This window comes from Colobus angolensis, unplaced genomic scaffold (genome assembly GCF_000951035.1).
Source record: "Colobus angolensis palliatus isolate OR3802 unplaced genomic scaffold, Cang.pa_1.0 Scaffold37, whole genome shotgun sequence".
In the NCBI taxonomy this organism is placed as follows: Eukaryota; Metazoa; Chordata; class Mammalia; order Primates; family Cercopithecidae; genus Colobus; species Colobus angolensis.
Window position 1 is genome coordinate 8,732,155 of NW_012117043.1, and position 25,259 is coordinate 8,757,413.

Genomic DNA, 25,259 nt, shown 5'->3' on the forward strand with positions numbered 1-25,259 from the left:
TTGTCAAGAGAGACTCCTTTCACATTCCAAAGCAACATATCTTGGAATTCTGTACCAGTGAACCCCCTGCTCTCCAACAAAGAATAACCAAAGGGAATGCAGAATTCTAATGAATGAGGCTGGCCTTTTTGGTTTTTTTTCTAACTAGGCTCAAAACAGGCTTATTTATTAATACAATGAATGCAAAGTGCTAGGAAGGATTAAGAGCTGAGAAAACAGACTTAGAATTATCTCAATCGGGCCTTATGAACTAAACGCATTTCTTTTTATAAAAAGTTCCCTGAGACCCCCAAGTGAATCTGCAATGTCTAGAATCACATATGAATATATAGGTAAATTTTTATATGAATATATGGCAACTATACTGAATTGTTAATTCTGGGTGATAAGAATAAGGATGTTCTTTTTATTTTTTAAAAAATTGCTCTATATTGGCCGGGCGCAGTGGCTCAAGCCTGTAATCCCAGCACTTTGGGAGGCCGAGACGGGCGGATCACGAGGTCAGGAGATCGAGACCATCCTGGCTAACACAGTGAAACCCCGTCTCTACTAAAAAATACAAAAATCTAGCCGGGCGTGGTGGCGGGCGCCTGTAGTCCCAGCTATCCCGGAGGCTGAGGCAGGAGAATGGCGTAAACCCAGGAGGCGGAGCTTGCAGTGAGCTGAGATCCGGCCACTGCACTCCAGCCCCGGCAACAGAGCGAGACTCCGTCTCAAAAAAAAAAAAAAAAAATTGCTCTATATTTTAAGTCATTCTCAAAGTAATTTTTCAAATGCCTCGTCATATGAATAACTTTATGCACTATTTTATGCAGAGAACTTTGCTATCTCATCTTGGCAAAAGGGGTGTTATTTTCCCCAGCATATTAGTAAACCGAGGCACACTAAACTGAACAGGAGAAGCAAATGTGAGGAGGCTCAAGCAACTCTGGATATTGCCAGAGGCTCACATGTATTTCCTGCTGTGGGCACACAGGGTCTGGGGTACATAGAATGAATTCTGTGCAGGGATACTGAGGGCACTGCAAGTCCAGGGATCACTCTGTTCTAACTCTTGAGTCAGTGAACCAGAAGGGCAGCTTCCCGCCAGCTGCACATACCTCTGTGGTGGGGTCAACTGCTCATGGTCTGGTGCTTGGAAGCCTTTAGCAAGGCCAAGTCTGTTTTGGTGCCACTTATCACTGGCTGGCATAGGGAGACATGCCATTCTGTAAACCAATCAAATCCTGTGCTCAAAGAAGCTATACCCTGACATACCACATGGAGAGAAGAGGCACTCTCCTGCATCTATTAACCAAAGAAACATAATAAGTTGGTATTTTTTCAAAAAATTTATATCCATCTGCATCCTCCCTTCCCCACACCCAACATGGAGCTTCTCTACTTACCCAGTTAAAAATCCCAATTAAGAACCTGTGGGATGAGTTTTAAGAACTCTTACAGGTGATCTGGGAACATGCAGGCTGGAGCTGCTGACTTCCAATCATGTCTCTGTGATTAAAGGGTGGAAAATTGGGGGGTCAATATCCACTTTTATTTGTAAGCATCTAAATCCTCTTCTCTGAAAATACTCTTCATTCTTGAATCTTTTTTCTTTTTTTATTTAACTTTATTAATTTATTTTTTTTTGAGACAGGGTGTGGCTCTGTTGCCCAGGCTGGAGTGCAGTGATGCAATCTCAGCTCACTGCAACCTCTGCCTCCTGGGCTCAAGCAATCCTCCCACCTCAGCCTCCCTAGTAGTTGGGACTATAGGTGAGCACACCATACCTGGCTAATTTTTTTCTATTTTTGGTAGAGATGGGGTTTCATTACATTGCCCAGGCTAGTCTCAAACTCCTGAGCTCAAGCGATCCACCTGCCTTGGCCTCCCAAAGTGTTGGGATTACAGGTGTGAGCCATGGCATCTGGCCTTGAATGTTTACCAATCAGAAAACAGTGAAACTGGCCAGGTGCGGTATGTTTACCGATCAGAAAACAGTGAAATTGGATGGGTGCGGTTTGTTTACCAATCAGAAAACAGTAAAACTGGCCGGGCACGGCAGCTCACACCTGCAATCCCAGCACTTTGGGAGGCCAAGGAGGGCGGATCACTTGAGGTCAGGAGTTCGAGACCAGCCTAGTCACCATGGTGAAACCCCCTCTCTTCTAAAAAAACAAAAATTAGATTGGCACTGTGGTGCATGTCTGTAATCCCAGCTACTCGGGAGGCTGAGGCAGGAGAATCCCTCGAGCCCAGGAGGCAGAGGTTGCCGTGAGCTGAGATTGCATCACTGCACTCCAGCCTGGGTGACAGAGTAAGATTCCATCTCAGAAAAAAAAAAAGAAAAGAAAAGAAAAGAAAATAGTGAAATCTTAACGAGAAAAACAGCTCACTGAAGTATTATGAGGAGCGTATCAGCAGGGGTGTATCTGCACTTCGCCTCCTCCAAGACCATCCTGAGTCATATCTGGCCCAAAGGCGTGCATCATACTATCATGACCCTTTGCAAAGACCCACCATGTTGAACAAAATTCTGCCAACATACGCACTCATTTCAAACCACTTCCAATGAAATTAGTGTATCTGTTACTTCATTCATTCAACAAATGTTTCCTGTGTATCACCTCTGGGACAAAGTAGCTGCCTAGGTGCTGGAGATAAAAGCCAGTCCCCACCTCTGGGAAACTTGCAAGTCAACTACAGGGAGTCCACAGGGACCTACCAAGGTATCTAGAGTGCTTTGGGAATTGGGAAGATGGACTTCAAAAATCCTTCACCTGTTTTACGCAAAATGAGAAAATCTTGCAGGATTAAAGTATTTACACTGGTATGAGGATAGGCCAAATACAGGTCCAACAACTTAAATTACCGATTCTCAAAGTAGTCCAGACACAGTCCTTTCTGAATAATAACTGTCCTGCTGTTAGAATGCACCAAGGAAATGCACGGTGCCTTGTTTCAATTAATTATAAAATGAAATTACATTCCCTGAACACTTCCCAAGTGCGGGCAGAGGGTAGATGCCTTATGGTGTGTTGTTTTGCTGGGTGGCAAATGGCAACTGGCCAGGGCTTACACATTGACTATGGCTAGTACACCAAAGAGATAATCCACACATGAGTAATGCAGAACTGACTCTTGATACTGACTGTAGATGACTCTCAATCATCAACTATGAGAGCTTTCATCAATCAAAAAAAGAAAACGTGGCTTTTAAAAAATACCGGTCTTATTTATGAGGGGAAAGGGGAGATAGCTCCAAATAAATGTCTCAACTTCAACTATTTCTCAACACTTTCAGAAGACCTCTTTCAATGTACAGGGTGACTTCACCTTTTCAATAACCTTATCTAACCTCCCCTGGAATGACTAATATGATTGCAACAGTATTACTCTTTGAAGCAGCATGCTTCTCCCCTGCCTCCCCTCTGATTGAGCTAATGCATCTACCAGCCATGTGAGAACTTGGCATTATTTTTAAAGTTAATTACCAGCAGGTTTTTGAGACAGGTGGAATGGGTTTCTGTCACCTCCCTTCTGCAGAGTAAGTAAAGACTGCACCTGTGGACTGGCAGGAGGCTGTATCCCAGTCCCTGAGATTTGGGGCATCCTCTGTGACAAGGGAGGCCTTCCAACATGGTAGGAAGCAGCAGCCTGGCACGTGCATCTAGCTGGACAAGTTTCTGTAAGTCTTGATTGGTTGTTGCTTGGCTAGATGATACTGATGGCAAAAGTAACATTCCAAAGCAGTAAATATAAGACTCTGAATAAGGCTTGGCGCTTGGGAAATCCTTATGGAATTTATGGCTTGGTGTGATGGGGAAAAAGAGTTTATTTTGAAGCACTTGTTATGAGAGGGGTCTATTTCATTGAGAAGAGAAACGTCAGTTATTATTCCAATAAATCTTTGTTTTCTAACCATTCAGATCTTTCCTAAGGAAGGTTTAGAATTCTAAAACCAACTTTATTTTCAAACGCAGTCAAGCTTCAGGTGGCCACCTATAAGAACAAACAACAGAGGAGCTTGGGGAAGCGAGATTACCCCAACAAATGAATTATACCACCTCTTTCTCCTAATTCCTCTTTTTGAAATTAGATACTTGTTTTACTGAAGGCAAAACAGCCAGCTTGGCCCCTGAGAAAAGTGAGATGAGAATGGGAGTAGGGGTGGAAAAAGGAGGGTACTATCAAGAGGTAAAGTACAAGGGGGGGAAAATAAATAAAAATAGACAAGTCAGGGAAAACTAAATGGCAAAGGTCCATTTGTTTATTTTAACAGTGTTTGCCATTCCAGGCGGCTTGCTGAAGTTCCTTCCTTCCACGGCTGGCCTTGGACCAACATTAGAAAAGTCTTAGATCTTTGGAAAGAAGGTTTGGACAACAAAGTTGTTTTATCTGGGAGGGTAACTAGCTTACTCAAGAGTTCCAGGACTTTGGTTTTGATGTTATTACCTTGGCCTCAGTTTCTGTGTCCCAGGCGGTCCTGGCTCTGTTTACTGATTTTGCAACAGAAAAGGGTGGCCCGAGGAAGGAAGGGGCTTCTCACAGGCACCACTGCCACATTTAGCTGGATCACCTTAGTACCTGGGCACCGAGAAGAAGATGAAGGCGGGGGAAAAGTAAAACATTTTCTAAAGGTCCTATCTCTCGACACTCATAAGAGGGAAACAACACTTCTCTAACTTACTCCCCAAATAGACACTGCCGTGGATGTTCTGCCAAGGAGTGATGTGAAAGTGTGTTCCGAAGTGAAATGTAAGCTTGGCCCGGTGCCCAGCTCTCTGCTGTATTTTGCACAGAGTGCTGCAGGCTGAAGGACCAAAGGAACACATTTCTCTCCACGTGACTGCAAGAGCCAGGCAGCCCAAGCAGATTTCTTTGTGTTAATAAAATGTGATCTCTAGACTGTACACACCAACAGCCCTGGAAAACGTGAGCCGGAGAGAAGGACCCAAGGAAACCCATGGCCCTGGCTGAAAAGGGACTGCAGCTGCCGGCACACTGTGTTGTATCAAGGCAGGGGCATTGCAGGCCTGGCAAATGCAAGTGAGAACACAGCCAGAGATGGAAAGACATGTCAAAGGCTCAGGGGAATGCTGCTTAAGAAATGAAAACAATCCATGGAATCCCATCAAACATGATCCTGCGCAAATGTTTACTCTTTCTTAGTGGGCTACAGACCAAAGTCCTCAATGGACACTCTCAAGACTTTGGATATACCTGGGATCCAAGGTACCATGTCTCAAAACTGAGACCACTCCAAATATGGCAGGAGCTTGACTCCTAGGTTAAACTGTATATATTCTGGTCTGGTGTAAGGTGTGACAAATACACATATTTCCACACTCTCACCCCACAGGGACCCAGGCAAATGCAGTCAACTCTCTATGAACCAGGGCAGCCATGGGAGGCAATCACAAGGAACCCAAACAATCACCATGGGGTGGCCTGGACTCTGGAGAGCTTTGCTGTTGTGGGCAGCCCCTGACTTCTTGCTTCAGTGGTCTTGGTCTCCACTGGCCAAGAGACCATTGCTCAGGGTCTCAATCTATTCTATATTTATCTGTATCTTGGGAAGGGAGGAGGTTCCTAGGCTGAGGAAGAAAGGGGATTACTGGCCCCTGCTCACTGGGTCCCTTTCAACATATTACTTAATCTCCGGACTTTCAAATTTACTGTGCCCTGTGGTCAACTTGTTCCCAATTTGAACAGGGTGTTGGGGGCAGGAGCTGAAAGGTAGCAGGAGCAGAGTACCAGGACCCAGAGAACTTCTGAACCTCTCAGGTACTGCACTGGAGAATGCAGAAGTTTATAGGGCTAGAGGGCACCTCTGGTTGGAGAGAGGAGAAGGTCCTAGAAGAAGTCATCCCTTGGTCCCCGTCCCCTGCAGTCACCCAGTGCCCAGGTTTCCCAACCCTGGGGCAGGCAATTAGCCATCACCAGCTAATTATGGAGCAGCTGAGTTGATGAGCAACTCCTAGGCCCAGGTGAGCCTTCACATTGGTTAATCTGCAAACCAGTTAATCAGCCTCAGGATAATTGAAAGTTAATCGTATGCAGAGCTCAAGTGCAGTTACTGGAAACAACAGGAAACAGCAAGTAGCAGAGGAAGTCAGGCCCACTCTCAGTGAACTCTTTTGTAAATCCCTATAGCCAATGTTTAACCTGCAGCCCACTTCACCCTATTGCCCAACACACTCTTGGATCAAGTCCTTGTCACACAACCTCCCAAAGTGCTGGGATTACAGGCGTGAGCCACCGCGCCTGGCCGCAACTCAGAGATATTTGATGGGATACAAAAATATGCTGAGGGAGCTTTAGCTGAAATTGAACATCCCTCTCAAGAGGCTAAAATCTTGCCTAGTTTCATGCCGATATACTTTGTAATCCCTCAAGACTGCTGTACCTGGATCCCAGGGAACACACAGTAAGTGCTCAACCAACTGCAGCTGGTTGATTATCTCCCTGGTGCAGTTCATGGATTTAAAGTTAGGAGGCTGGGAGGGCTCAGAGACATTTGGCTGGCTATGTTAGAAACATACTGGGGAGCTGCAAAAAGCACTACACTCCCCCTCAACCGTTCTTTATAGAAAGAAAAATCTGAAGAGTTCAAATCTTACCAGGAAAGCAGATCAACAGCACAAAAACATAAGGCACGTTCCACAGCTGAGGAGAAATGAACTTCAGTTTATCTGTTCCATCAGCATGGATAACTGAGAATCACCTTCAATCCTAAACAGACTGGCAAGTTCTCTAAAGCTTCCTTAAAGAAAAGTGGCTGCACTTTGATTTCAAATATCAAGAATCGCAAGTATGGAGTGTACGGTTGACTGCCTACCAAGGATGCAGTTTCCCTGGAATTTGCAGCCATGACCTCTGGCCACAGGCAGCTAACCAGGACCTGCGGTTTGTGGCTGCCTCTGCTGGATCAGTGGCACCTACACCTGTGCTTTATCGGAGTATCCACGGAATTACATGTTGGAATTACAGCTTCCCTCCACCTTGCAATTCCTGTCTCGTGACCAAGGAGCTGAATCAATAGACTTCCTTTCTTCCATTCTCTCTGTTAAGCTAATCAGAATAAGCCTCCTTTAGAGAGTAAAACATTATGTGCTGGAGGCTCGGAAAACACTTTTCCAGGACATCGGAAGCAAGACTGGCCTGAGTCCTTGATCTGCTGCCCAGTAGAAGGACAAGTACTAAAGGATCTTCCCAACCTGCTCTGGCAGGACAGCAAACACCAGGCACCAGTACTGCCCCACCCAAGCCAAAGGCAGACATCACTAGTTAATCACAGAACTCTTCACTGAGCCCAGACCAAGCCTCAGAATCTTTCAAAATGACTTTCCAGGTACCTACTAATCCATCAGTCAGCTGCAGGATGAAACCTACTATCACAGGCAGGTCCTACAAACCTGACTCCAGCCACCCAGAAAAGCTAAAGGCCCCCTCTGGCCACTGTCCTTCTAGAAAAGTTGCCATCAAAAGAGCTAGCAGTGGGCCCTGGGGTTTTTCCTTCTGCGGGCTTTCCTTTTTTTTCTTTTTCTTTATAAAAAAATTATTTTGTCTGGCTAATAAACTACTGCTAAGAAATCCAACTGTTGGAGCAATGATTCCAGCCAGATAATTTATTTTCAGGGTTGCTCTGGAATGCTGAACACCAGAGAGAATCTGGTGGTTCCCATTCAGCATGAAGACCATTTTTTAAGGAAGTAACTAGCTTGACCTTTGTTTTTTCTCCAAAAGGTGTCAAATGTCTTCTGCTTTTCAGCTTTAGTTTTTAAACTCTGTCATCCTTTATGAGTGGCAGAATGTCAGATTCTTAATCCATCTACTACTTGGCTTGGGAGCAGCTCCATTACTCCCAAGGGGCTTTAAATTTTTTTAGACATTCACCAAAATGTGAATGTTAGTCGTCTTCCAGCACACAGTAGTCTTTGAACATGGAGTCATAAAGCTAGAAACAGCACCTACCTTTTATAGACAAGAAAAATTAGGTTTTGAGAGATTTGGTGACCTGTCCAGAGACACCTAATGCTGACAGATTGGCTTTAGAACCTAGATTGGCTGACTCCAAGTTCAGTGCTCTTTGGAACTGGCCTACCTTTGAAATTGTTGCTATGTGTTTTCCATCTCTTGCCATCTAAAACCCAACGGAAATAATAATGGACATTGATGTAAACTGTTCGGTCAGTTTTCTATTATGACACACTTGTAAGTTAGAAGGATACAGATTATTCCCATTTTACAGATGAAGAAGTAAAAGCCAGAGAAGCTGAACACCTAAGGTTATACTCGCAATTAATAGCATAGCCAGGACTACAGATTAAATCTCCTGTGTTCCCAAAGCAGCATCATGGAGCTTACAAAGACCCAGTCCAGTAACTCAAAATCCTGGAAGCAAGACTCCAAAGACATTAACTACAAGTGCATTTTAGAACGTGGTCTGTAAATACCAGATTTGGACTCTGAATTAAAACTCGCTGGGTGACAATCCGAGTAGGCACAGTCCCACATCCTTTTACTGATAGCTTGTTTAATGTAATTTAACGTGCATGACAATCCTACAAAATAGGCCACCATGTTCTGGATGAGGAAATGGGGGCTCAGAATTCAAGTGACTTGCTCAAAGTTTCCTGGCTTTTCAGTAGACCCCTGATTCCAAATTGAATTTAGCTTGGTGACTAAAGGGCTCCACAGTCACGTGCTGATGCTATTAGGACTGTGTTTCTCTGAATATCTTTATCAACGCTTGTTATTTCTGCCTTGAAAATGATTTCATCCTGATCTCCATGGTTTTTGGCCACCGAGATATGCCCAAATTTATTTTTAAGCTGCCTGTAGTCAGAATGGAAGGGCTGATGGAGAAAAAAAGAAAACATACTTTGGCAATGTATTCACAACATTCAGTCCTCTTGGGAACAGACTAAATTCCAGGGACCAATATCATTTCTAATATGAGCTGATTTCCTACAACCACTTACAGTAAGTATTTAGGACAATCCTGGTTTTAACACATAATGGCTATTGCTATGATTTCGTACTGAATTGACCTGATTTAAACTTAGGAGCATTGTGTCCACTCTTTTATAAAAGCAGGGAGGGACTCAGAGATATTTTTTGTTTTGTTTTGTTTTGTTTGAGATGGAGTTTCGCTCGTGTTGCCCAGGCTGGAGTGCAATGGCACGATCTTGGCTCATTGCAACCTCCACCTCCCGGGTTCAAGTGATTCTCCTGCCTCAGCCTCCTGAGTAGCTGGGATTACAGGCACCCGCCACCATGCCTGGCTAATTTTGTATTTTTCGTAGAAACGGGGTTTCACCATGTTGGTCAGGCTGGTCTCAAGCTCCTGACCTCAGGTCATCCACCCTCCTCAACCTCCCAAAGTCCTGGGATTACAGGCGTGAGCCACCGCGCCTGGCCACGACTCAGAGATATTTGATGGGATACAAAAATATGCTGAGGGAGCTTTAGCTGAAATTGAACATCCCTCTCAAGAGGCTAAAATCTTGCTTAGTTTCATGCTGATGTACTTTGTAATCTCTCAAGACTGCTGTACCTTTAAAAGTCTTATCCTGCCACACCCATATGTATAGTGCACAACGTACTGTGTCCAGCGAGACGCATGTCAAAGGCCAAGAACCCCACAGCTGTAATCTAGTTGGAAACCAAAGTCATACCAGGTTAAACTCAGTTCTTAAATCAATCAACTTCTAGTTGTCTCCTTTGTGTAAAAACTCTTAGACATTTCTTCCAAATAATCTACTTTTGTTTTTACAATTTCCTTATATTTCCATTCCACTTCAGAAAAGCCCATTCTTTCCTACCTGGACCCCTCCCTGCCATGTTTCCCTCTAGTACAGAGAAAGGAGAGTTAAGAAGTATGTATTTGAGAGACTCACACTAAGGAAAGCAGAAAGTCAGGGAGTTTTGTGACCATTGAAAACCCATTTTCCTGCCTCCACGTCACTCAAGAGCCCATCAACAACAACTAGAGGACAGCCAGTTCACTACTTTATGGCCCAGAAGTGTCACCAAGGGTAAAAAGAAGAAAGAGAAAACGCAGATCTGGCAGCATGTTGGAAAGGCTCTAGAGCACCAAAGGAAATGTATTTTAAATTCCCTTTCACCCTTACCCACTCAAGATCCTCCAGGCATAGCACCAGAAGACATATGCAGGCACAGCAGGGCATATGGAGATGGAAGACACAGACTAGTTGGAAACCAAAGTTTCCGCAGAGCATACATCTATTAGAAGAGCTATCCAAGAAAGCAGGCAGTTACACTGTGACATGCTAGGGTGATAGGACCACAAATGGTGTTTGAGGTGGGATGTATCTTCTCACAGGCCTAAATACACAGGGTGCTCACCTGCTTTATTATCTCTTCATGATCCTTTCTTCCCTGCAATAACTCAAAAGCAGTTTCCAGGCCATCACTGCTATAGCATTGCTGTAACACAGGATGTGTTCCCACTTAAGTGTCCATAAAATAGCCATGGAGGTGGAAGAAGAGAAGGAATAGTAATTGTAGAATAAAAATAAAACTGCTGAAAGCTGCCATTTATATACTGAGCACTGTTCTAAGTGCTGTACATGTATCATCTCATTTACTTCTCCAGGAATCCTCTGAAGCAGGTATTAGCACCCTCACTTACAATGGAGGGAACAAATGCAGAAGAGTTATATGGCTGGTAGATCCCACACCATCTTTGGGGGTTGGCCGATGACATCCTCTCTGATGACAGGTAAATGAATGAAAATAATATTTCGGTTCCATATGCTTATATGAAAATTTAACTTTAAAGATATGAAAATTTAGTGGTGGGGGGAATGGAGAAGGGGACAGATGGAGATAACTGGCAACAATTTGGTGGGAATGCTAATCTCAATTACTGAATTGTCTGAATGACAAAAATTATTTTGCTATTCACTAACATGCACTTGTGGTTCAGAATATTAATTTATATATACACAGTTAAAATCTTTAAAAACTATTTTGTACTCAAGTTAACCCTGTGTCCCAAAATTATGTTTGCATAACTAATTTGTTTGGTAATATTTTTTCTTTTTAAATTAAAAAAATATATAATGTAGAGATGGGGTCTCACCAGGTTGGTCTTGAACTCTTGGCCTCAAGTGATCTTCCCACCTTGGCTACCCAAAGCACTGGGATTACAGGCATGAGCCACTGTGCCCAGCTAGTAATATCTTTATTTATAAAGAAAACAAAGATATAAATTTTAGTTTAACCAATTCAAGATAAAATGATCATAAAATCTGAATCAATGCAATGTTACTGCCACGCAAGTGAGAGGGTCAAAGAAGAAATAAAATAAGCAGACCTAAATTGCTTCTTTATACCTAGTTTGTGTAATACTGAATCTTCCTGTCATTAGTTGTTCAGGAAGTCAATAACTAAATATCATTATCTGGCCTACTATGTTTAGATAAATTTCACTTACAAGGTTAAAAATAACTTTTTTGACATCAATATAAATAATATTTTAAAATCATTTAGTTGTCACTGCCCATTTGAAACAAACACGCTTTAGATTCTATGAGGATAAAAGATACTCACTTTCCCAGGAAGGTGTATTAATACAAAGAAATCAATCATAATGAAATGAACTTTATGAGATTCTTACGAGGCCAGTTCTGCAAATTTCTCTCTTCTTGTCTTCAGAGACTCTTTCAAGGCTTTATTTCCATCTTTACAGTTCATATTACCTACTATTTCCTCTATAAATCTTTCAATGTCCTTTGACCTTTTAAAAGCAATACTATTTTGATTGGATCTGAGATCTCTGTCCTGTTTTCATAGTTCTCTAGGAAAAGCCTGCATGGTCTCCTTCAGTGATACTAATTCAGCCCACATCATAATGACTCCATCCTAAGGTGAATTAAGTCTTCTGTTCAATCTTCAGAGCAGGTTGAGTTTAACTGTTTGCCACTATCCTTAAAATAACCCTTCATATCTTGGGGTATTGAGATTTCTGTTCTGGGTAATCTGATTACTGCGTATCTACATGATCTTGTTCATCTGGTTTGCCGCATTGACTCCCACTGGTCAGGGCCTGGTGGCATCTGTCCCCCCAAACAAACCTTTGCTTTTCCCATTCAATTCAATTCAAGTGGCATTTATTGTGTATGAACGGACAGGCGTGCTTAACTCTTTCCATTAAGTACAGAAGCACTTAGAGAGCAGTGATGAGACTTTCCTGCTCTACTGTCCATGCCTGGGTTCCACAGCAAAGATATCACAGCAGACTGTTACCCAGAGCTAATTAGAAAAGAAAGCATTGCTCTTCCCCACTCAAGGAATTTCTGCCAAAGCATTTATTTCTGCTGATCCATTTATGCAATTCCACTTTCTAAGAGAACATTTTGTCACAGATGATTTAGTGTTGTAGCTCCCTGAAGCATCTTTCTGTAGCATGCACTCATTGTTTTTAGGAATATAGGGTCTCCCAGGCAAAATCTGAGAGGCAACAGGGTTTAACAGCCACAAGCCACGTCTCATTATAAGACCTCAAATTCCAAAGCATTCTTCCAAAGATCATTAAGGAAACAAATCCCAGATTAAACTTCTAAAAACAAAACTTTTACGAACCCTGTGTGACAGGGGAGCTGTGTAGTTTTTCAGGAAAGAAAATGAGATTGGATGGGTAGTGAGTTAAGAGCGTAACATCAGTTTGTTAAAGTCAGAAAAGAAGGAAAACTAACATTTTAGGAATTTCCACATTCAGTCATGGAGTCTGTACCCACCACACAAGCCAATTTAACAGAAACAAATATTATAGTTTCTGCCCCAGCAGACACTCGATTCTGCCAACACTTCTGTAATTGTCCCAATTGTATGTAGCTGGAGATGAAATGCCCACATTGACAGCTATTTTCTATGTAAGTGAACTAGATTGGGTTATGGCAACTCTTTGAGCCTTCTGAAATCTTGGCTTGATAACAGGGCACACTTTAGAGGGTGCTTGAGCAAGTCATTTCATGCACGTGACATTCAGCAGTCCAACCCCCTACAATCCGATCCCCTCCCACAATGTATGTCCCTTTCCTTTACCAGTACTCCCAATGTGAAACACACACACACATCCCATATCGAAGCATGATGTACAATTCTGTTTTCAGGAAAGAAGGGAGCCACAAATACAAGGTCAGGACTCAAGAATGCAAAACTGTAATAATGACTCCTTTGTTTCCCAGGAGTAAAATTAATAAGCCAGCCAGAAACTTGGCTTAGTATTTTTAGCTTGATATTACTGCTCCAGGTAATCCTTATAATCAGGTACTATTTGTATCACTGAGACATTAACCTTCCCACCCCCAACCACAAACACAAACGCATGCATGCCCACGCACATGCACGCGCACACACAAACATACGCATAACATCTGGTTCAATATACTTATTTGCAAACCTAGTAAGCTGTATAAAATAGAGGCATTTAAAAGTGATGAACGTTAATGAGTTGGGTTTATTAAAATCTATTTTTCTACTCCTATGAGACCAGGCCTGCTTTTGGACTTTTAAATTCTGAACCAGTCAAATCCCTCAAACTATTTCCTTGCCAAAGAGTGTTTCCCCCAATCACCAAAATTATGGGTTTTATAAATGAAACCTAAACCCTGTGTTTTTGAATTACTTTCTCTAGATCATTAGAACATCGTGTTTTGAAAAGCTGTTTGATGTTCAAGGGAGAGTATTTATTTTCAAAATAATAAACATAAGGAAATCCTGGTTTGCCAGAGGAAACTATTGTCAAGTTTCTAAAAATGTTTCCAATCCAACCTTGAACTCAAGTGGAAATGGTCACATGCCACTTTCCTGCTCAAAAACCTTCAATGGCTCCCTATTGCCTACTGGATAAAGTTCAAGCACTGCAGCCTGGTACTCAGGAAGCTGTCAGCCTGACTGGCACCAACCTCTCTGACTCATCTCCCTGACTTCTTGATATGAATTTTCTGCACCAGCCAAACTGGATCTACACCCTGTTGCCTAAAACACCCTGTGGGCATTCCTGCCTCTGTAACTTTGTGGGGCATGAACCTCTCCAATCTGGCTCTCTCGCCCCTCCTTCTGGGCCCATCACAGGCTACAACTCTTCCAAGAAGCTTCCCCCGACACCTTTGCCTTGAGCAAAGGCTGCTTCCTGTGAGGTCTGGCAGCTCTTATTGGCTATACGGCTCCATTATTTATTTTTGAAATTTTTATTCATTTTCTTGATTAATCTTTCAACCTCCTCTTTTCAACAGATATTGGAAGCCTCTATATACCAATCATTCGACACTGAGAACATGCTAGTTTGTCCTGTCACTCATCACTTTGCCTAAAAGTCTTATCTTCCCTACCAAATCACTGTCTCTGGAAACTAGCAGCCAAATTGTACTCTTGTCTCTCTTCCTCAGGGTGCACAAATCAAAACACCAAAGCACAAAACAAAAACAGATGCTATTTCTGGGACCGGGCACATTGCTCTTCGCCTCCTAAAACCTCCTCTGTTGCTTTCTCTTTTATTTTTAATTTTAGATACAGGGTCTCACTCTGTCACCCAGGCTGGAGTGCAGCAATGCAATCAAGGCTCACTGCAGCCTTGAACTCCTGGGCTCAGGCGATCCTCTTGCCTCAGCCTCCCAAGTAGCCAAGACTATAGGCACGTGCCACCATATACAGCTAATATTTTTAAAAATATATTCTGTAGAGATGGGTCTTGCTATGTTGCCCAGGCTGCTTTCAAACTCCTGGTTTCAAGCGATCCTCCCGCCTCAGCCTCCCAAAGTCCCCTGTTGTTTTCTAATCACTGTATCACTTCGTAGAGAAAAGTAACTGAACCGACTCATGGTAAAGGCTTGTCTACTATGTACAGGGCACCAAGCTGGATCTTTCCTATATGGTAGCTTTAGAAAGCTCACAGAAACCCAACAAGGATGTTGCTTTGTAGAAGAGACTATCAGGGTTCAGAAAGATGAAGGATTTACTCATCAAAGAACCCCTTGGAGAGAGGAGGAATTATTATTCTGGAATGCTTGTGTAAAGTCTGGCTTGCAAGCAGGAGAATAATCTGAACCCTTCTCCTTCTGAAACACCATAACATACCTTTATGGCTTCCTTACCCCCAAAGTCACTATATTGCCTTTAAATATAAGTATTAATGTCTATCGTTAAAAATTCAATGGTAGAATAAATGATTGATCTATTACCAAATATGACACGGAAGAAATCTAATCAAGAACTTCTTTGGGCAGGGCACAGTGGTTTCCACCTGTAATCCCAGCACTTTGGGAGGCCAAGGTAGGTGGATTGCTTAAGCTCATGAGTTCAAGACCAGCCTGGGCAACATGACAAAACCCTGTATCTATAGAAAATACAAAAAGCAGCCAGGCGTGGTGGTGCATGCCTGTAGTCCCAGCTACTTGGGAGGCTGAGGTAGGAGGATCTCTTGAGCCTGGCAGGTTGAGGTTGTGGTGAGCCATGATCACGCCACTGCTTTCTAACCTGGACAACAGAGCATGACCCTGTCTCAAAAAACAAACAAACAAACAAAAAAACTTCTTCAAAATGCATTTTTTTTTTATTTAATCCCGTGAGCCAGGAAGAATGACTAAAGGGTACAGTCAGCTACTCAAGGTCACCTAAAATTCAAAGGCTAAGAGAAGGGCAGGCAAGACTTGGCAGAGAAGCAGGAGAGAAATCCAAATTTCTTGACCAGTGTTCTTAATTAGCTAGGAAGGGAAAAGTATCAAGACTCTCTCTGAGCCCCATGCTTGGTCCTCCCATGGGAAATGCGATTAGATGGTGGTGAAGGTGCTGCTTGCAGCAGCTGTTATTAAGCACTTGCTGTGTGCGACGCAGGGTGACAATTACTCTGCATGCATTGGCTCATATGACCTTCAACAGTCCTATGAGGCAGGTCCAATGATTATTCCAAAGTTCCAGACGAGAAGCTGAAAGCTCAGAGCATTTAAATGACTTGCCTGAGATCGTGAGCAGCCAATGAGTGGCAAAGTCAGGATTCACACTCAGGTTGGTTTGTTTACTGGATTCTGTGCTCTAAAAAACATTACTGCTATATTGCCCATATACACTGGTGTCTCAAACACAGGACATTCTGACAGATGTTGTGCCTGGTGAGACAGAGGCACCTAAGTCTGAGGGAAATTGAAATTTATAGGAAAACGGTGGTGTAGTATCTTTAGGACAAGACATTTGCTGGGGGAGGGCCTGTTATTATAATCACTATTAGCTGTGACCAATATTCTCACCCACTACCATTACAGAATCAAACACAGGCCCTGTACCTCTCTAACATATTATTTTCTATTTTTTTTCATCTTATTACTTTCTCTACTACCTTCCCTCTTCCCTCCATTTTCATTGCTGAGACATAAAAAATGATTCCTGGGTAAAAGTGATTAGTGCTAGTTGGAAGAGAGGTTTCTGAGAAACCTAATAAATCACGGCTGTCTTCCCCTTCTCTGGCTTTCTACATGAGGATGTTATCAAGGGTTTTTTCTTCCCACCTCCCCCATCCCCTTTCCTTCTCCTCCACCTAATTCTGTCTTTATATTGCTATTTTTCTAGTCTGGTAGGCACAGTGCTGAACTGGAAAGACTCTGCCAAGACCCTTGGCAGGAGCTGACCTCCAGGAATCTTGCCCACCACAGCAGCGCAGAGAAGACAGGGCCTCTGGGCAGCCAGGCAGGAGAGAGCGCCGGGTTTGGGGTCTGGCTAGAATGTTGGACAGAACAGGTTTCCCTGGCATCTGAGCTGCCCTCCAGAGCTCAGCTTTCTCATGCCAGGGTCAGGATTACAATTGCTTGCTGGCACTTGCTGTCATTCTCCTGGGAAAGGAAGCGAGAGGGAGGAGGGAAAAAAAAAAAAGCAAGCCAGCACACCACACAGCGTTGGGCAAGCTCCACAGGGCACAGCCACGTGTCTGGAGCACACGGTCATGCAGGCAGGCAGCCAGGGTTGCCAGGGCTCACACGAGAGCTCGGGGGCTGGGCACCTAGACAGTGGCTGTTTCCACATTGGCAGAACAGGAGTTGGTAACTCAGAAGCCATGCTGCTGGGTTAACATCAGGGAAGTGACTTGTCCTAACCCAGAAGGAAGAGAAAGGTCAGGCTGGCTGCACAGAATAAGTGTTGGACATGATGGGAAAGAAAAAAAAAGCATGAAAGTATGTCCTATTTTTGCAGAGGGAAGGGGACTGGATAAATAAACCCCGAAATAGAAAACAGGGGTTGGGAATCCAGTCATTCCTTTCTGTACCTCCATGCCACTGACACCATAACGGCTGAATGCACCGAGTACTCATGCAGTACACACCGGCCAGACTTGTCAAGTGCGATCTTATTTAAACCTGCCAAAACTCCAAGGGAGAGGAGCCATTTGTAATTTCCATTCTATTGATGAGTAAACTGAGGCTTAAAGAGGTTAAGAAACTGACACAAAGTTACATGGCAAGCCAGGGGTGGGTCCAGGATGTAAACCCAAGCCCCTGAGCCCACAGCCTACACTCTTAACCACCAAGTTGCCTTGCTTTCCAGACATACCCCAAAATACCTCTTGCCACAGGCTTGGGATTACCATCCTGTGAATGTCAGCAAGCCTGTCCTCTACAGGGCTCCGTGGAGAAGATAAACTCTACAAGAAACAGAACAATGTCTGCCTGCCTCCAGAACCATGCAGACTCCCTCCCCTTCAGGATCCCCTAGCCCCTGATGAATGAACAGCACTTTCAAGATGCTTGAGACACCGGGCACAACTACTATCAGTCATGGCACTCCCAACCTGCAGATGTTATCAGTCTGCTGGATTAGAAATATATGTGAACTGCATGCCCTTAAGGGGAGCCTCACTATTGGGAAAAGAGAATCCTCTGACCTTCCATAAACGCAGAATCACCTGCACAGAACTTCCCTCCATCATTACTCAGATTCCCAGGCCAGAATTTTCTTTCCATACCCAAACCTTCTCACAAGGAAGGTCGGCAGAAACAGAACACAAACTCCATATTGCAAAGGTACAATGGGTTCTCCCCCACCCCCGCTCCTTTTGTGCCACCCACTTATGCCACCCTTTTCCCACACACGACCACATGGAAGGGTTTTCACTTTACTCTGTAACGGTCTTCATCACAACCCGGTCTCCATGCTCAGAACTAGAAAGACAGCCTTCTTAATTCTCAGCAGAATATGGGCCTAACAGTGGTAGGACACCCCCCAGCTATTCAAAGAAAAACCACCAGAGGAAACAATTTCAAATCTGGCTTTACAAGCATGTGATATAAAAATAACTCTGCCTTTGTCTGCTATAGATGACTTTCCCTAAAGGGATGGCTGTCCTTAAAGCTATCGCTCAGTTCTCAGGGCAAACAGATTCTTCTTTTTCCAGTCCCCAGCATATATTCATACCTCCAGGAGAGCACCCCCACATCCCACCTCTGAAAGTATCTACAATGCAAACATGGAAGTCATCAGAATGACTCCTGCCATCTCTGCTGGCCTAGGAACGTTCAGGACACTGCACCTTGGATGACCGAGGAGCCCCTGCAGTTAGCTCCAGCCTCCAAGAACCACTACTCTTCCCTTCATTAAGATGTCAGCCCAGAAAGCTTGGTGACCATACAACAGCCACAACAGGTTTTAAAGAATCCCTGGATTGCTTCTTGAAAGAAAACTGGATTTCTTCAGATATTTGATTCATTCTTTGGTCAGTTAGAGGAAGAGAGATGGGGTGCCCAAGATAAGAAAGGGGGTGGGGCAGTCATGGTAAATAGTATGAGAATTCACAAGAATGGGCCAGGTGTGGTGGCTCACACCTGTAATCCCAGCACTTTGGGAGGCCGAGGTGGGCGGATCACTTGAGGTCAAGAGTTTGAGATCAGCCTGGCCAACAGACCCCGTCTCTACTAAAAATACAAAAATCAGCCGGTCGTGGTGGTGCATGCCTGTAATTCCAGCTACTAGGGAGGCTGAGGCAGGAGAAGAGCTTGGACCTGGAAGGTGGAGGTTGCAGTGAGCCAAGACTGTGCCACTGCACTCCAGCCTGGGTGACAGAGCGAGACTCCATCTCAAATACATAAATAAATAAATAAATATTCACAAGAATGCTCACCTTGTCATTCCAAGAAATCCTTGGGGTAGACCTAGAAATGCAGACTTTATCAGCTCGTGGTTCCATTGCCTTTCAACCAAACAGGTAGCACTAACACCACAACAGAGCATAGCTCAAAAGACGCATGCTGAGTGAATAGCCAGAAACAACTGTTTGGTAAACTACTCTGCAATTTTCTCCTGATTAGCCTGATGGCTTAGTTTTATCAACTAAGTGTATAATTATGCTCTTATTAATATTCTATTTCTTCTTGGCAACCCAACGTCCCCTGACCTTCTTAAAAGTTTTGCCATAAAGCATTGCAGGTGGTTTATCCATTCGTGTGACAGAGTCCTAAAGTCAGTCTAGATTTTGCTGTCCAAGTTGAAGTTCTAGACCAGTGGTTCTCCACCGGGAGTGATTTTATTATGCCCAGGGGACATTTGGCAGTGATTGAAGACATTTTTACTTGTCACATCTGGGGCAACGAGGGTCCTACTTGCAACTAGGAAGTAGGGGCAGGGATGCTGCCAAGCATCCTAGAAAGCACAGGACACAAGATTTACCCAAAACGTTAACAGTGCCAAGGCTGACAAACACCAATCAAGACTGAAATTATACAATTCCCATAACGCCTAAGGCCACATCTGCACTCTTCCCTTCTGAGGACTTCTTTTCCTCAAGAGTAACTTGGTGCTTCTATTCTGGTCACTCCTGTGAGCCACATGGAATAATCAAGAACTTTCTCCTGTTTCAGGTTTGCTTGCAATATCCATCCACCAAGCCAACATCGCTTAGAATTTTATTTTGCATCATAATCTTTATAATGATCAACAATCTATGAGCAGCAGAGCGTTATTTTACCTGAGTTTGGTATTTGAAGACAAGGTTTAATTTTTTTCCTTTTCTATGAGGACTACTGAGTTTTCAATTCCAAGAAGGAAATTATGTTGAAATGGTTTTCCATTATTTAAAATAAGACATTTAAATGGAGAACTTATTTCTAGATCCTCAGTGTTCCCTTTGATCCCAGTGTCTTTTCACCAGAACCTTACAAAATGATATCCCCTGAAACTCAGGAGTTCTTTGCTATGGATTGCAACTCTGACTGGGCATTCCAAGCTTCTGAGAGTCACTGATCAATACCAACTCTAATGAGCTCTGACAAATGAGTTTTCAAGCTGCTTCAATTTCCAAAACCCCAATTTTTGACTCTCAGTAGGAACCAAGGTGTGAACACCCAACATGTGCAGGTCTCCTGGGAAAAATACAGTATTCCTAACATGGTACACATCCTAAATTTGTCAATTGATTACAAGAGTTAGGGTCAAAATATCCCAATGCAGTAACTACTGGGCAAAATCTCCTGACATTTCTCTCCAGAGGAAGGGTTATGTACAGTACCTAGTTACCTTAAGAAGATATTTCAGAAGACAGGGATTGAAGTAAGTAACAACAGTTGACACATATAACAATGATCACAACTGCTTCCGCAAATAGAATACTCATTGCTAATCATCTGACCCTTTATACATATTACCTCTAATTTTCACAATAACTCAATCAAACAGAAATTGTATCCTTCTATGAAAAGGGAAACTGAGGCTCTAAGAAATGATGTGGCTTTCTAAGGTCACACAGCCACAAAGTGGTGATTCTCAGTCTACAGAGCACAATGACCGAGGCACAACTGTGTCTCTCACTGGAGCTCTGTTCCCTTCTCTCCTCACTGTTTTCCCACTTTGAAGGGTTATTCACTTGGTTGGCTGTTCCTACAAATACACTGAAGATAGTGGCACCGCACATTCCAAGTAGCAGGGGCTCAGGATCACATAAAGGAGTGTTTTCCCAAACCCCCATAGCCTCCAGGGGTGGCTGGAGACTAAGAATTAATTCCATTCCAGCCAGTGGCCTTGAGTTATAATTCAAAGTGAATTTTGGAGAAGGGGCCAGCACACAGAGATTTGAAAGGAAGAACTTTAACTCTAATACGAATATATCAAGGCAGGGGTATTCTCTTCCTCCTTTACATCATTTCCTTCCATTTAAATCTTGCTCTGTGTGCCACAGAAATTTCTACAAGAGTCGAGGACACGGAGTTCAGTAACAATCTCTAGCACAAGTTTCGCATTGTCCTGCTTTCTGTCTTCCCCCACAGCTAAGGCCCTCAGCTCTGTGACCTTCCGGACGATTTATCTGGATGAATCTTTGTTCCTGGTTACCTGTGCACATGAAATTGTCTTTCTTCCTGTTCATTTTGTACTACAGGGTGCTAAAGGCATGAATTCAAAGCTGCTTCAATCTGTGTTTATATCTGAGCATTAGCAGTGGGTTTTGAAGTACTGGTCATTTCAGGTGATATTTTTGTGTACTATTTCAAGATCATTTACAGCTGACCTTGCAGCCTTGCGGGCTCTGATACAGGTGGATTGAGTATGATGGACAGATGAAAATGAAAAAAAAAAAAAAGTAAGAACAGTTGGGTTTATGGGAATAGCAACGAGAGAGATGGAGTCTGGTCCTGAAGAAGGCTCAGAAGCACAACATGAGAGCCTGCTTTTAGATTCTATATCTCAGCTAATGACAAAACAAGATGAAAAGGATGGAAAAAATATACCTGCCCCACATCCCTACTCTCATTTTTTTTTTCCTTCAGGATAGAGAAGAGTGAATGTAGGTAAACCAACCCCTATTGAGAGGCTACCTATTATCTATGTGTTTAGGGAATGAGGAAAAGAGATAGGAGATGTGACGGAGGCTTAAATTAGCCAAATCATTAACTGTAAGTTGTTACTTCTTAAACTTGCAACTCTTGGATCAGCCACATCAGAATCCCATGGGGGAGCTGATTAAAACGCATACGCCTGGGCCCTCACTCCAGACCTGCAAAATCAGAATTTCTAGGGGTAGATGCAAAGAGTCTGTATTTATCAGACCCTCCAGATGAGTGACATGGATGTTCATTAAAGTGGGAGAGCCTCTGCCAGGAGTGGAGCAGAAGGTTCCTCTCTTAAGATCTTTGCCAAAACCTGAGTGTTAAGATGTTTACGCTAACTCTACCTTGCCTGTCCCATTCACCCTCCTCCTCCCTTTCTGAAGGGAGAATCTTCAGGGCACTTACCTGGTCTGATGGGGCTCTGCATACAGTTCGGAGATGGGATGCCAGGGTGAAGGGGTGCAGAGGCCCGGCTGCTGAGGTCCATGACCGAGGGGGCAGCCGAGGCAGCTGGCTGCAGCCCGGGAGGGTGAGGGCTGTGGTCATGCTGAGATGGGCTGGGGGGAATGCCATTTTCTGACAAAAACTCCTCCAGGTCCATGTATTCCAACTGGAAAGTATCTCCGTCATAGGGAAGGGTTTTGTCCCATAAGGTAGGCCCCAGGAATGCTGACTGGGGGACCGTCGGGCTGTTACTCTCATCATCCAGCTTCTTTTCCTTGTCTTTATCTTTACTAAATGCTGCAGAAGAAGGGAAAGTTGGACTTAAAAAAAAGAAAAGAAAAGAAAGAAAAGAAAAACAATACCGCTCTTTTACCACTCTTCCTGGCCTGTTATAAAACTACTTCTCATGAATGGCAGAATCCTTCTCTGGCTGCTGTCTTTTGTAGATCTAGAGTTAAAAGTTCAGGCAGGACGTGGATCTCTGCCTGTTTTTCAACATCTTCCTATTTACTTTGGAAAGAAGGCACTAGCCCTTGGGGCAGGGCTACAGGCTGATCTAGGATAAAAACCAGAGAACACTCTCAGCACATTATTTGAGAAGAGTAATAACTTAAATCTAAAATAGTAAAATAGCACCTGCGATTATATACAACTGCTGCCATTTTTAACAAAACAACAGCCAGGCTTGGAATTATCTTCCAGAAATTTAACACAGCAACAACATGAGGTCATTTAGACTTACAAAGCCAGTGAGTTAGTGGTCTTAATTTTGGTAAGGCAGGGACCTTCCATCCTTCTCTAATATCATGTTTAGAGCACCTACTGGATATCTGGTTCTTTCCATATATTATCTCAAAAATCTCACAATAAACTTGCAAAATAGCTGTTACCTCCATTTACAACAAAGACTTGGAGGCTCTGAGACTTGAAGGAACTTGACCAATGCCTCATGTTGGCAGAGGAGAAGAATGAGAACTTTCTGAGCTCACATGTGTTAGCTTCTAAAGCCACTGGGGCACACTGATTTTTACGAAAGGAGTTTAAAAAAATACAAAGTGTTTTCTTCCTTCTCTTCCCCAAACATTTGAGTATGATCCAATTTACAAAGAGTATGCATTTACAAAACCTTTCAAAAACACAGATATTGGAAAAGGTGAGTTATTCTATACACTTATGTTGGAAGTATGCAGCTATTTTCTACCTGGAAATACTGCTCGCCCATTAGGTCTTTAACGAGCATTCTGGATCTTGCCAATTCTAGTATTCAGTCGTGGGTGGAATCTGGGATTAAGGAATTTGCTTCTGAGTTTCATCTTCAGAGAAACACAGCCTCCACTGCCATCCATTCTAACCCTCTACCGTCTCATCTGAAAATCTGACTTAAAACACCCACATATGCAAAAGCCTGCAGGCAGCCCCTTCCTCCCAAATGCTCTTCCTTAAAGCATAGTTAAGGAGGGGTCCGTGGCTATCATCTGCAGATTGCAAACTCTTGCAATGCAACAGGTTGTCCTCTCCTAGGAAAGAAGGTGCAAGTACTCCCAAGCTATTTGTAGCCAACTAACCTTTCAAGACTTTACACTGTGAGCCACACGGTTCGCATTTGCTACTGTGATGCCGAAGGCATGAAACCGCATCAACCCAAATCCGTGGTATCACTAGCTGGGTTTGGGGCCTCATCAAATGTACCCCTCCTCTACCGCTATGGCCAAGGTTGTCTGGGGAAGGTTTGGGACTTACCAAGAAAGGGCTCAAGCCAGAGGAGGCTCCTGCGCGGTTACACGTGAGCCTGCTCCTCTCTCCCCTCCCACCAGAAAAAGTGCACCGGGAAAGTGTCAGCGCTGGAGGCGTGCACGGCTTCCCGCCGAGAGACCACTCCCCCCACCGGCCCCAGCCCCCACCCCGCTTTCTCAGCTACCCTTCACCAGGAGAAAAGGCATCTTCTCTCACACCTCGTGGGTTACAAATACTAACCAGTAACAGAAGCTGTAACACAACCCCAAAACCCAGGCTACGCAGTGAGACCCCCTCCCTCAAGCCGACCCCCGCCCCCTGCCCCGCACAGAACCAGGCCCCGGGGTTTCTTCTCTCCAGCCCGGGAGGCTCTGCCCTCCGCCTGCGGGCTCGCTCTGCGTGCGGGTGTACCTCGTTCTAGGGAACGTTCCTGACCTGTCAAGTTACACCTCCCACCCGCGCCGCAGGAGCGGGACCCAGGGAGGCCGGGTGCCCGAAGCTCTTTAAATGTAGCTCAGGAGGGGTCCCTCCCCTTTCATGGAGGAGGAGGAGGAGGAGGAGGAGGAGGAGGAGGAGGAAGGGGAGGAAGGGTGCTGGGTGAGCTCCTCAATTTTATCAGAGCGGGGCCGGGGCGCCGCGGGACAGGGCGGGAGCGGGGTGGGGGGATGCTCCAGCGGGCGTGCCCCGCCGCGGAGGGGGACCCCCGGAGCGTCGTCCCTTCCCGGAGCGGGGCCGCGGCAGCGCTCACCGTCTTCGTGGTGAAGGGGGAGCTTCAGCGGGTTCTCCAGCAGGGACCTGAGCACGCCGTAGGGAGGCGGGATAAAGGTGGGATTCAGGGGGAGCGGTCGGGACATTTTCTCCATCGCGATGCACTCAAAATTTTTCCCCTTAAAAAAAGAAATAAGAAAGAAAGAAACAACCGCCCCCTAAAATGTTGCTGAGCTTTTCCTCCGTCCTTTGCCAAAAGTACTCGCTCTCAAGGCGGTGGAGAAAAGGGAAGAAAAAAATTACTTATATTTTTATAAATACATCTACATAAAAATATATATTAAAAAAAAACTTTCGGGTTTCCAGTGCAGACGGTCCCAGGAGAGCGCGCCAAGTGCCCGCGGGCTCCCCGGCGACGCGCAGGATGCTCTCACCTGCCTCGAACCCCTCGTCTCGCAAAATGTTCAAAATTGAAAAAAAAAGAAAGAAAAAAAATATGTCGACGGCTGCAGAAGGGCAGGAGGCACCGCGCCGACCCCAGCCCCTAGTGCCAGCACCGGAGGC

At 44.3% G+C, this 25,259-nt stretch overlaps 1 protein-coding gene across 2 annotated transcripts in view; it reads right to left on the minus strand.

The window, feature by feature from the left end:
* Positions 1-25,259, minus strand: part of HLF (hepatic leukemia factor) — a 60,290-nt gene extending 35,031 nt beyond the window's left edge. Inside the window, exons 1-2 of one of the 2 annotated variants that reach the window (XM_011953751.1) lie at positions 24,736-25,259; positions 22,215-22,550 (exon numbers count right to left, since the gene is read on the minus strand). In XM_011953751.1, the coding sequence (XP_011809141.1) occupies positions 22,215-22,550; positions 24,736-24,850 (451 nt within the window). In that variant the 5' untranslated portion in view covers positions 24,851-25,259. Of the gene's footprint in view, positions 1-22,214; positions 22,551-24,422; positions 24,493-24,735 lie in introns of those variants that run through there. The other variant, XM_011953752.1, reaches the window with a different exon arrangement.